This window comes from Amblyomma maculatum, chromosome 6 (assembly GCF_055883805.1).
Source record: "Amblyomma maculatum isolate TAMU_Amacu chromosome 6, ASM5588380v1, whole genome shotgun sequence".
In the NCBI taxonomy this organism is placed as follows: Eukaryota; Metazoa; Arthropoda; class Arachnida; order Ixodida; family Ixodidae; genus Amblyomma; species Amblyomma maculatum.
This window is the reverse complement of record NC_139349.1, coordinates 35416226-35429185: the sequence shown is the minus strand read 5'-3', so window position 1 is coordinate 35429185 and position 12960 is coordinate 35416226. Positions and strand designations below refer to the sequence as shown.

Below are 12960 nucleotides of genomic sequence, written 5' to 3'. Positions count from 1 at the left end.
TTTCGACAAGTTCACGGATCACAGAACCCAGAGTTAAACACCGTGCAGGCGCTTTTTGTGGCCAGCCGGTTAATTTTGGCAAAGCCATGTTGACTCGCTGAGGCGTTGCCATGGCAACGATGAAACCAATTCCCGGTACCCCGCCGCTCACAGGTGGCGCTCGCCTCAGCGGCGGCTAAGGTTGGTTTGGTAAAACTTTATTTCCCACAGTAGGGGTCCTGAAGGACACTCGGCTAGGCGCCAGGTGTAGAGGGAAAAGGAGGCAGATCGAGCACGGGAGCGATTATAAGCGATAGCTGATAAGCTCGTTCGGTCGAAAAGCCGTCGGCGTAGTAGTAATAGTCGACACCGCGTGTCTCAAATAAACGGGCGCTGCGTAAAAAAATCGTATCATGGTAATTTGTGGTTATAGAAATTGATGACTGATTGGTGTGTGATAGGCGATGGAAATTATTGTACATAATTAATTAAAGGAGTAAAAAATTGAGAACAGGGGAATTCAAACGTGTCAAAATGCTAAGAATTAAGAGCCAATTCTTATTAAGAAAATTTAGTGTGTGTAATTGATCAATTATGAAATGACTGAAGACAGGAAAAATGCCTTCAAACATGTCAAAATTCCCACAATGGAAAACAATGTTTGCTGATGCTAAGCTATGGTATATAAAAATTAATAAAATTGACAAGACATTGCTCGCGTGTGTGAAACACTATTGTGTCATACCCTTAACGGCAAAACATACCCCTAGTTTTTTCTCGGGTAGGTTGCGCAGCTTCAAAACTGACTTTTCCCGAGCATGAACTAAATATTTTGGAATGTCCAAATGGCTGAAAACAAAACTGTTAGAGCAATAATTGAAGTGCAGTAACAAAGGATACATTTTTTGGGTTATTCTAAGCACTAACTGATATAAGCAAGGCAATAGCATATAGGAATGTGTAATCACTTTTTCTCGAATGTTTTTGGACCTTCTGCTTTATTAATTTCACAGATGATACTAATCCGACCCCTTAATCCACCCTTTCATTAGTCTTAGTTCCAAACTGTCGGGGTAGCTCGATTAATTAGACTAATCCAACCCCTATTCGATTCACTAATCCTCGATCCCCAAATTTTGGGTAATGACAGATTACACCAATCTGACCATTTATTGAACATAATTTCTCCAACAATCTGCCTCAATCCCTTAACTCTTGCGTGCGTGGTCCAAGCCACTTGGTTGTTCAACTTCTAAACTTTCACAGGCTGGGCTATATTTTAGACCCTTGGCCCTTAGTCAACTCTGAAATTTTTGGTGTGGGTAAACTTCTACTGAAAGGGCAACTGCCAAATTTTGGGAGTCTACCTACTTTTGGAGTGGTCTTTGGCCCATTTTAAATATTGGCAGCCTTATGTGACAGGTTCCTTAATGCCACGTGACCTTGATTACGTCCAAACTCCCTAGACTAATTAGGAAATTTCCAGACACAATGCAGGATGTCTCTGTTTATGACAACTTAAATGCTGCCGCAACAAACTGTGCCAGTTTTCAAACTGTAGTTCGTGATGCTAATTACTAAGTGTTGCTATAATGTACCAATGCTTACTCTGCAGTATGTGGTTGTTACATATGGCCTGTAAACTCCTCGTCCAATCAAACATCTTTCAGTGGTGCAGAGTTCACGAGTTCACCACCAGTTCACGAGCACAAGGACAACGATTCTGCTCAGCCAACTTTCACCATTCAAAGAAAATGCTTTTCCTCATTCAAAGGCACCACACGTTTCACCGCCCCCAAAGAAAGCAAAGGCTGTTATTTCCACCAGAAAGATGCTGTTGACTTTTTTTCGATCATCAGGGGCCATTATTGAGAGAATTTGCAAAACCTGGAGAGACTATCAATCGCTTCCGATATTGTGAAATGCTGAATCCGCTGCGTGTCGCAATCAAGAGCAAACGACATGAAAAATTGACGAAGGGGGCATCTTGCTCCACGACAATGCCCATGCCCACATCGCTGATGTAGCTAACACAAAACTGACAAAGTTCAAGCGCAAAACGCTGCAACATCCGACATACAGTCCAGACCTGTCGCCTTGCGACATCCACATTTTCTTGCACTTGAAAAAACCGCTCAAGGGAACCAGATTCGTGTCGGATTTTATAAAATCGAAGCTGCAACCCTGTAGACAAATGAGGAATTCCGTAGTTTCATTGTGTGGTCATAGCAGATGCTCGAATTATCTGAGCGACGTCATGTAACAGTGATGTCATGGCCCTCTTGGCCATTCAGGAATTTTATAAAATTGAACAAGAGACTTTCCCCTCAATAATAGCTTAAACAATAACACATTAAGAAGCACAGAGTGGCTTTTTGTGTGATAATTTGTGTGTTTGCAAAGACCAATACGTTATTAACATAACCTAAAGGATACCAAATTTTCAAATCATCAAGGTCGAACTTGTTGAATTAAGTGAAGCGTAAAAACAGCGCTGAAAATGAATGCGGACAAGCAGTGCCACAATGTATCTCTTTACAGAATGCCTTTCCGCACCATTTTAAATAATAAGCCGACTTGCATTCCACAGTTCTAAATAAACTGAAGAAGTCATGAAAAATACCAATTTCAGTATTTCACTGTCCACTATGTACACTTTTAATAATGGCAGCAGCTCTAAAACAAAAGTTGTGTACGCATATTGCAATGAAGAAAATCAACGTAAACATTCACTCGGCACGTAAAAGCTTGCATTTGTACACTTCGCCATCACATGTAGTGTATTTAGGAGCTCCCACGGTACTGTAAATAGAAGAGTTAATAGTTTTAGCCTTTGAAGACTAATAACAAATTAAATAAAGTGGCTGCAACATCTATGCAAAACCCACTACAAAAAATCCGGTCAACCAAACGCTGAACCTAAAGTATCTTTCTTCTTTGCCTCAAACAATCATTAACACACATGCAGCTGTAAACATTCCCTTAGAGGTGACAAAAATAGCTACAACCAGGGAAACACGCATTACAATGCCATATCACAGTAAAATACAGCATTCTTGGTGTAATGCTCAACAGTGAATACACGCTGCCATCAACAATTCTCCGATGTAGATTACAAACGAAGTTGTACAAACTGCAGCGGACGCAGGAAAGTTCTAAAACAGCTTTGTGCACCATTTTGTAAAGGGAAAAGAAAGTGTTATGTCAACACACGAGTGAAGTTGCATAAGTGGTACCATACACCAACAAAACACAGTTCTGCAGTCAAAGTGATCCATCGTGCCATCAAGCAAGAGCTAAAAAGAACACTGATGCTTGCATGCAGCAGCTTTGGAGCAAGATTTACATCTAAGGATATTAAATCTCTTAATCTAAAAACACTGGATGGCCAATAAAATTACATCCCGCAACTCGTCTGTTCACTTCTAATGTGAGTGGTGCATGCAGTTTTTGTTACTGCAGATTTGAAAGCCAAGGATTTGACAAAGAATTCTTTTCATACAACACATCTAGTAGCAAAAGTGCAGTTAAATTTTTGTACAAGAAACAGTGCACAATAATGAAACGCTGCCTTTACCATACATTTTCACCAATTACCTTCCATATAAAAACTTCAATTAGGGCTTTTGTAATGCACAATCATGTAAATACAGCTACTGAATATTACACAATCTGACTGAATGCACTGATAGCAGTACTGAAGGCAATTTATATTATTAAGTTAAGTGCATTGCTCAGAAATGCCTGTTGCACAGATGGCAGGCCTTTCACAGCTAGAAAACATTGTGCACATTGTTCGGCTTGTGCCATACTGATATGTAATTAAACAGGCTGCCTACAATGCTGTACACATAACCAACAAATTTGTCCACATAAAATATCTAATGCTTGATATGACACTATTTGGATCAGGCCCATTGATAATGCCACATTACTTTTCACTGTCGAGACGGTGATTCAACTAAATGATATTCCCACGATAATGCTAATGCGTAAGAAAAAGCTGTTAGCTGTCAAGCAAAATAAAGACAATGATCAAAAGCAGAAGGAATATGCAGTAACAATGCCAGTGAAGCATATGAACTGTTTGCAATATGTGTGCAACATAGCTGTGTCTTGCCAGCAACACAGTCAATCATTCTATTGCCTACACCAACAGGTGGTAACAATATGCAGGCAAACTTCTCAAATAGTGTTGCAATGGTCGGACATCAATTATGGTGAGGGATATTACGCCGTTAATTTCTTTCATGTCAATTTATGGTACAAAGTATATTATTTTTCAAAGCATGACTGTACATTTATTCTATGCTAACTAGATTGCAATAATTCCTATCTAATGAAAAAAAAAAAAAAGAAGGCAACAACAGTAAGCTTATATTCAATGACTACTCAAAGCCACTGTTCTGTTGACGACGCTGACAAGTCCATAAGCTTCCAGGCAGCCTTCGGGTCAAGCTCACTCTGGTCTCGGCAAAGTACCCAGGCATGATTTATACGCAGGATCTTGTCTGGATCACCCTCAACGACCTCTCCTTTGCTGTTACGCACCACATTGATCTGCTGGGATTGAAATGTAACAATCAGCACAGGCCCCTGCTCCATAATCTTGCCCATGGCGAGGTCCACATTCATCACATCGAGGACTTTCGAGTCGTAGTGATAACCCAACTGGATGGCCTGCTTGATAGGTGTGCTCAGGATGTTGAAAGGGGCATCGTGACACCAGTCCCGTAGAATTTCGAGGTCACCTCGCACCATGGCTTCTAGTAGATTGGGGATGATGTCGGTTTCGCACATGCGTAGGAACCCATTTTTGTCGAAGTTGGGATCCATCTTGCATATCTCGGTGAGCACCTCAGACAACTCCGTCTTTTGAAATAAGCCGCCGAAGATGTCAGACACTTTGTCAGTGAGAGAGCGAGAGGCACGAACTAGAGGGTTGTCGCTCTCGTCATACCGCGTTTTAAGATCGAAGAACTTATGCACGTACGGGTTATTTTCGCGGAAGTTTTGCCAACTCTGATACCAGCGAGAGTCGCGATGCAGCTCGACGCCCGTGGCTTCTTCGTTGGGAGCGACGACTCGAGCTTCGGCAGGGCTCGAACCAAATTCGCACCGCTTTCGAAGCTTCTGCGGTGCCCTGTATATGCGAGCACCAACGGCTGCCGCCTCGTCAATTTCTGTTTTCACGGCCTTTATACCCGAAGACACAGCTTGAAAGGCTCCAGACTTGCCCAGCTGATCGCCCTGTTTGGCTAGTGTTTCTGCCGCCGACTTCGCTGATTTGGCGATCTCTTCGGTAAACTCACGGCTCTTCTTACCGATTTCACTCTTTTGCGCTTCTTCGATGCCTTCCTTGATCTTCTCCTTGAGCGATTCGAGGTGCTCCATTATCTGCTGCGAGCCTTTGGCCGTCTCCGCCTCGATGTTCTCGTACTTCATTCGCGCTTTCCTTAGGGCCTCCGACTGTTCAAGCCTTGCGGCTTCCTCACGAAACTTTTTTAAACTTTCCTTCATCTCTTTGCTCTGCACCATTTCTTGTTTAATGTTTTCAAAAACTTGCCCAAAGAAGCCCTTCCGCTGCGTAGGCGAGCTGTAGCATCTCACGGCGAGAGAATTTCGAAAAAGAGAGGTATTTACATTGCTGTTCCTGAGAAGGTGGACGCTGCAGATGTGCCGAAACGCAGAAGTCGTCGAATTCAAGCCGTATGAAGATCGGTGCAAGCCCACAACGCGAGAAATACTTAACCATGCTTGCGGCACGGCGAACGCCATGTTTGCCTTTCGCGTGATTCTCAATGTTGCTTCACGGAAACGGGAAAGGGCTAACTCGGCGCAGAAACATTCTTAACGAGTTTCGGTTTCGAATATTTTTGTACTGCGGCTGCTACGGCCTCGCGTTCCTCACGGGGCTCTGTAAGGGCTCAAGTCGAGGAGGATGCAACGAAGAAAGGGAGACGGCAGCACTGTAACACTGCACCGCTCGACAAACCGTCACCAGCGTGTTTATGTAAAAAATAAAATATAAGAACCAATATTCGTCGTTGCTCTGTTTTGAGCGCAATGTAAGGTTATAGGTCATAATTACCTTTTCTTTTTTTTAGCATCCACAAGAAAGTGAATGAGCTGTGTTGACGAGTAAGCTATCCGAAATCACATGAAATGAGATCATCAGATTGCATGTGCATGGAATATTGTTTGCAGCAGACATACGAGATATGTGGTGGCCAGTTACTTTAAAGCAATGAACCAGCATAATTTGTGGAAATTACGCGGTCTTTTGCAGCATTGGAATAGGAAAGAAAACAACGACAACGGACTCATGATGGCTTTTGTCCCTATAAGTCCCTAGGGTAGGGTGGCTAGAGTACCGAGAATCTAGGGACCATAAAAGCGCGCGTTCCGCGTGTCGTCCGACCACATTGTTCTCACGGCTCTTAAACTGATGCTCCTTTCGTTACGTGCTTGAATGCAGTGGTTTTCAGAATGCAAATAATGATGCCTAGCATGCAACCTCAAATATTTGCGATTTAAAAGAACGGATTTCAGGCATTTCTTTTGATTATACGTGCTATAATTTAGGACCGGATTTTAGAGCTATTTCGTTACTTGCTTCTCCGAAGTGCTAATGAGCGAGTGATAATAGTTCCGGTCTATGTACTATTGCATTATTATCGATGCTGGCTGCGACAAAAAATAAATAAACAAACAAACAAACGATTTTAGTTCAGCAAGGTTGTCGTCATTTGTAATGGTTTAACGTATTTCTGACGCTTTAATGGCCTATATGCACCAAGTTGTCTTGCATTACTTTTTATACCCACATTTTCAGTTTACTTGCAGACTGTCCATCGTTAGAATGCAGTAAAAAACAGTGGAGAGAGTGCGTCAATTTGCCTTTACCCACTATCAGATAGGTAGGGATTAGTGATCAAGTGGGTAGCAGAGTGCGTGTACACGAACGATTACCAGCAAGGGAAGCGTAGACGGGAAACATTAACGGTGTCGTATTATTTAAAGGCGGAGCTTAAGTGTGCTCGTATTTCTTATAGCACATTTACACACCTCTCTCCTGCGCCATGGCTGAACAATTCCCAATTGACTGCCAATTTGTTCCAACTTAACTTTTTTGTAATCTCTGAAGGTTACATAGGGCGTTTCAGGTAAGCTGTACCAAGCTTGAAATAGCGACAACGTGCTCTTTGAAAATTAGACAAGTGCTGTGCTTCTGGCAATCGTCTCGACAATGTCAATATAATTGTGTTATGCACTTTATTTGCTAATTACCGAAAATGAAAGTTATTGCCTATTGCTAAATGCAGGGGGAAATTTCTGATGCAAATCTTGTAACAAGTTTTGACAAGTGCCAGCTACGGTTTTTTCCTTAGTAACGGGATCTCAACCGTAACAATTTTATTTACCCTATTTACCCTAGAGCATAGTCCCATAACCCTGTTTTAATTTCGTGGACATTAATTTTTTGGGGGGCTGAACAAAAAATAAGGCACCATGCTGAAGTTATTTTGAAGGGTACAATGTTAACCAGCATTTTGCGACCTAACCTACTTGTTTCACATTAAAAATTTCTGTTAGCGTTAAAAACGTAATTTTACTGTCTAATTTTCCCTACTTTGTTAACTAGCAAATTAGGCGCACTTAAAGATACGCTGACATGATGAAAGGCGGCGATCTGCGACCCTGCACTCGTCGAATTTTCGAGAAAATATGTTGTAGCTTTTTAAATCTTGGTAGAGATAACGCACGGTTACATTGTGCACAGGGTGTCTGCACTTTTGACATTTGTCTATATCACTATTCACTTTAATCAGGGCCTAGTGCTGTTTACCTTTTCCAAGAACTGAGCTGGTAGGTGTTTTTAAAGTTCTATGCAGCTGTTTTTTTACTACCAATAACGATACTAAACATCTTGTAAGCAATGAGCAGTAAGGCAACCTGTCTGCAATTTTCATGTATTTGGCATCACCCTTATCAATGATTAGTATAATGTTAGCATTATTCTATGTTTCTTGTACACTTGAAGTCACGAGACATAATTTATGAATGACTGAAAGCTTTCATGCTTGAATATTTCAGCCATTTTTAAAATATCTGTAGTCATATCATACACGCTACTTCTTTACACCCGGCCGTTATAAATATTTCTAGTATATATAGGGTTAGGTTTGAAATCATACTGGCAACTACAAACGTCTACATTCCTCTAGCTGCTAGTTTAGTTGCCTTTTAAGTGCAATTCTGCTTGAAGCCGGCACATATTTAGAAGTGCAAACATTATTATGCCTTCCGCGAGTAGACTGCGCTCATAAACGGCCTGTGCATCTGTCGCCATTTTAAATTTTGCCCGGAAGGGGAGTCATCTGCCAAAGGAAATTTCCTTCTTTCAAAATAGGTAAATTCTTCGCGTAATTTATTTACTTTTCGCGCGTTGCAGTATCGCATGAGGTTATGGCTGAAACAGATCAACGTGCACAAACAAATTGTGCCAGTCCGGAGCATATGATATACTAAGAAAACACTAAGCACACAATTGTTTGGGAAATGAGGGGTCGATACAGAAATGAAAGAAGCAAACATTCTGGAGACCAAATAAAGAATAATGGGTTGTTTATTTTTATTTTATTTTTATATATCGCCGCAAAAAGAAAGCTCGGCAGCATTGCCGCGTGCGGTTTTGTACATCAACGAGAGGGAATAGCCAGAAGATGTCGTTGCTCGCTCACTGCCAGTAGCCAGAAAAAAAAGCATATTTGGATGAAGGAAACGCGGATTGGCAAGAGTCACAGTGTTGATAGTCGGGTGGTAGCGGCAATGTGAAGTAGACAACCTCTTTTTCCCAGGTAATAACTGCGGTATTAAAGCTTCCTTTCTTTTAATCTAACGACGAGGGAGTATATTTGCAGCTGGTCGTTATAATTTTCCTGCTGCGACACAATGGTAATTGCGAATATAGCATATCGGGGTGACCTAAGCTACAATTAAATCGCCTGTATTTTAATAAGGCAACATCGGAAATGTCCGCAAAGTTTGTCTGCAAAATGTGTCGCCCGATGTGACGTCATCAATTGGTGGAGTCACCAGTCATGATGCGAAGAATAGTGTAGTGAAGTATAAAGGAGTAGTTAATCAATACAGGGTCGTAGCACATGTCATGATCAGTTGTGTCATTGGTTAGTGACATTAACGATCATTGAGTATATCGTGACAAGGTCATGTGACAGTCAACGATCGAATCTCGGCCAAGGCGGCCGCTTTTCGATGGAGGCGAAACACACACACACACACAAACACACACACACACACACACACACACACACACACACACACACACACACACACACACACACACACACACACACACACACACACACACACACACACACACACACACACACACACACACACACACACACACACACACACACACACACACACACACACACACACACACACACACACACACACACACACACACACACACACACACACACACACACACACACACACACACACACACACACACACACACACACACACACACACACACACACACACACACACACACACACACACACACACACACACACACACACACACACACACACACACACACACACACACACACACACACACACACACACACACACACACACACACACACACACACACACACACACACACACACACACACACACACACACACACACACACACACACACACACACACACACACACACACACACACACACACACACACACACACACACACACACACACACACACACACACACACACACACACACACACACACACACACACACACACACACACACACACACACACACACACACACACACACACACACACACACACACACACACACACACACACACACACACACACACACACACACACACACACACACACGCGCGCGCGCGCGCGTGCACGCACGCACGCACGCACGCTGAATATTATTTGGAGGTATATGTTCTGCAAATAAAATCCAGTTGCAACTTAGCGCTTAGTCCTGTGTTTCTCTCAAGTGCGTGTCTTTTTTTTTTTTCCATTAATGCTGCGCCAAAATGAGCAATGGCAAACTCCAACTAACCCAGGATATAGCCTTGCTGCTGTTACGACCAAGCATCCGCATTTGCGCGCTCTATTGTTCGCCTGTGGGCATGGATAAGTGCTGTGAATATGTGGTGATGGTCCAATGGCTCTAAGTGAGCCTGTTTCCAGGAATCCTGTTTTGTAAGCCTGTTTTGCTTTGTGGACACTCTGCAAATGCCAAATTGACCCTGCCAAGAGAACGTCTGGAAAAACACAAAGAAACGTCCCCCTGCGGGAAATGCAGGAAGTGCTTTCTTTCTTTTGTTCACCCTTCCAGTCGATAAGCCCTATCGTCCAGTGAGGAATGCCTACTTTCCAAAGGAGACGACAGAGTGACATGTCCGCTGACGTGCAGGACAAGAAAGGAGCATGACGCATACAGCCATTAAGTGATTTCCCAGGAATGCAGGAAAGATTTGCAATTGTCGAAAACGGACAATGCTGGGAGCGGATGCGGCGCCACGTGCACTCGGGTTTCTGAGAAGTAAAACCACTTGTCAGAACCAGCCTGTGGTTTCTTTGCTGAAGAATAGAAATGTACCTCCTCTCCTCGCCGGTCCCAAGCTTTTCCCGTCAACAAGTGATCACGCCCAACGAATGAATGCCGGACCAGTCAGTGCTTCAGACCATCAGTGCAGTGATGTGTTCGATTGGATGCCGATACCTGAGGGGCGTGCCCTGGATTTGGTTGGTCAGCATCTTCAGAGAGGGGCTGGACATAGGGGGTTTTAAGGACGCTGCAGAGCACGAAATGTCGCTCTGGGCCCTGGGTAAACGGCTCATCCAGTCGCTTCTCGCTATGAACTCTTAACGCTTGTCATTTTGCTTATGTACCCTTCTTTTTCATGTAAATAATCCTGTAAATAAGTTTTCTCAAAGTGCCATTAAACCTGCTTGTATATATTTTACCAACTTCGAAGATTCAATCCTACTTCAACCCCGAGTCTCTGCACGCTACCAAGTGAAGGCCGGGTCGACATAGCCCCAGCGTCACGACAACTGGTGGCAGCGGTGGGATCTGAATCTACAAGCCACAACATCTGATGACTGGAGGTGGGATCTGGATCTACAAGCTACAACATCTGGTGATTCGAGGTGGATCAGAATCTACAAGCCACATCTTGTGATCGGAGGTGGCATCTCAAGCAACAAGCAGGCGCAACAATCGGCCAACAAGAGAGCAGCTCGGAACATCGATCGCATGTGTGGGTGAGTGCTTGGCTTTTCTTCTGATGTGGACCAGGTTCTAGAACAGGGTTAGATTTTAGAACTGGTAAAAAGTGTTGAAACGCCTTTAGGTTTGGTAGTTTGCACTGTTGTTTTGGAAGTAGCCGACACTCGGAGCGATCATGGACCTACAAAAGCTGCAGAAACCGGAACTGTTGCAATTGTGTGAGGAATTGGGAATTGATACAAGAGGTTTGGCACGAAAACCTTTGATTATAAAGGCAATCACAGATTTGGGAGCCGATGATGAGGAGCTCAGTGAAGCATGGAACCTCATCGCCCAAAAAAAGGAGGAGCAGCTCAGACAGCAGAAAGAGCGGGAAAAAGAGGAAAAGAGGCGTGAGCGTGAACTTGAGAGGGAAAAAGAGGAAAGGGAGCGCGAACGTCAGAGGGAAAAAGAGGAAAGGGAGCGTGAACTTGAGAGGGAAAAAGAGGAAAGGGAGCACGAACGTGAGAAGCTTGAAAGAGAAGCAAAAAAGCTGGACCAAGAAATTGAGCTCCGGAAATTAGAACTAGAGTTGAGCAAGAGGTCGGGCGATTGTCCCCAGCTAGCGGTACCTCGTCTCAACAAGGAGGCAGATTTCAAGATGTCAAAGTACATGCAGCCATATGTGATATCAGGGGATATCGGTCTGTATCTGGCTAACTTTGAGCGAACCTGCGAAAAACTGTCCTTCCAGCGAGACACTTGGTCTCAGAGATTATTGACGGTTCTGCCCAGCGAGGCAGCGGAGGTTGTCGCGCGGCTAAGCAAGGAGGACGCGAACTGAACTGAACGAGAGTTACCCTGAATTCCTGTACAATTTAAGAGTAAATTTGGGCGAGTGGCTAAAGAGCACAGATTCCTACAGTGATAGGGACGCTGTAGTCGAGCGAATTCTTTTGGAGCAGTTTTATAACTGCCTCCCAGAAAAAGAAAGAAATTGGTTACAGGACAGAGGCGAAATTAAGTCGGCAACTGAAGCTGCCGAACTTATTGAGGAGTATGCTTCGCGCCGACAATTCAGCAACCCAGCAGTGGATAGGCCCCGCAATCCCAAGTTCAGTGTGAAAAACCGTCAGGAAAGGCACTTTGCTAGAGTTGGAAACGAAGAAATGAAGGTTTCTTCAGGCAAATTCCCTAGAAAGGACGGCAGTGAGAAAAGTGGGGAAGTGACCAACGTGCAGAACACAAAGAATAAGCTTGAGGCTAGGAAGCCGCTCACATGCTTTAGGTGTAATGAGCAGGGTCACATTGCCGTCAACTGCCGGAAAGAAAAGATTGCTTTCTCGTATGTCAGGGACTGCGATGAAAATATGCAGCTTTTAGAACCCTACCTGCATGACCTAGTAGTCAACGGGAAGCCTTGCAAGGTACTGCGCGATTCGGCCGCAACGATGGATGTTGTCCATCCGGCGTATGTATCGCCTTCCGACTATACAGGACAGTGTGCATGGATCCGACAGGTAGTTGAGGAACAGAGTGTGTGCTTGCCGATCGCGAACGTGGTCATCGAGGGCCCTTTCGGCGAATTAACAACCGAGGCTGCCGTTTCAGGAAAGCTTCCTAAGTGCTATCCGTATTTGTTCTCCAACAAATCGGACATGCTGCTGCGAAAGAGGGGCATCCTGTTCGGAGACAGA

General features: G+C 43.8%; 1 protein-coding gene across 1 annotated transcript; it reads right to left on the bottom strand.

Annotated features, from left to right (window-relative positions):
• Positions 1-2613: 2613 nt before the first annotated feature.
• LOC146185495 (mitochondrial import inner membrane translocase subunit TIM44) lies at positions 2614-5843 on the bottom strand. Its single transcript, XM_084606437.1, has one exon. The coding sequence runs from the start codon at positions 5755-5757 to the stop codon at positions 4372-4374; it is 1386 nt and encodes a 461-aa protein (XP_084462563.1). The 5' UTR covers positions 5758-5843; the 3' UTR covers positions 2614-4371.
• Between the last annotated feature and the right edge of the window lie 7117 nt (positions 5844-12960).

Bases quoted from the DNA above. Each gene is read 5' to 3' on its own strand.
- LOC146185495 (XM_084606437.1), bottom strand. From the start codon at position 5,757: ATGGCGTTCGCCGTGCCGCAAGCATGGTTAAGTATTTCTCGCGTTGTG.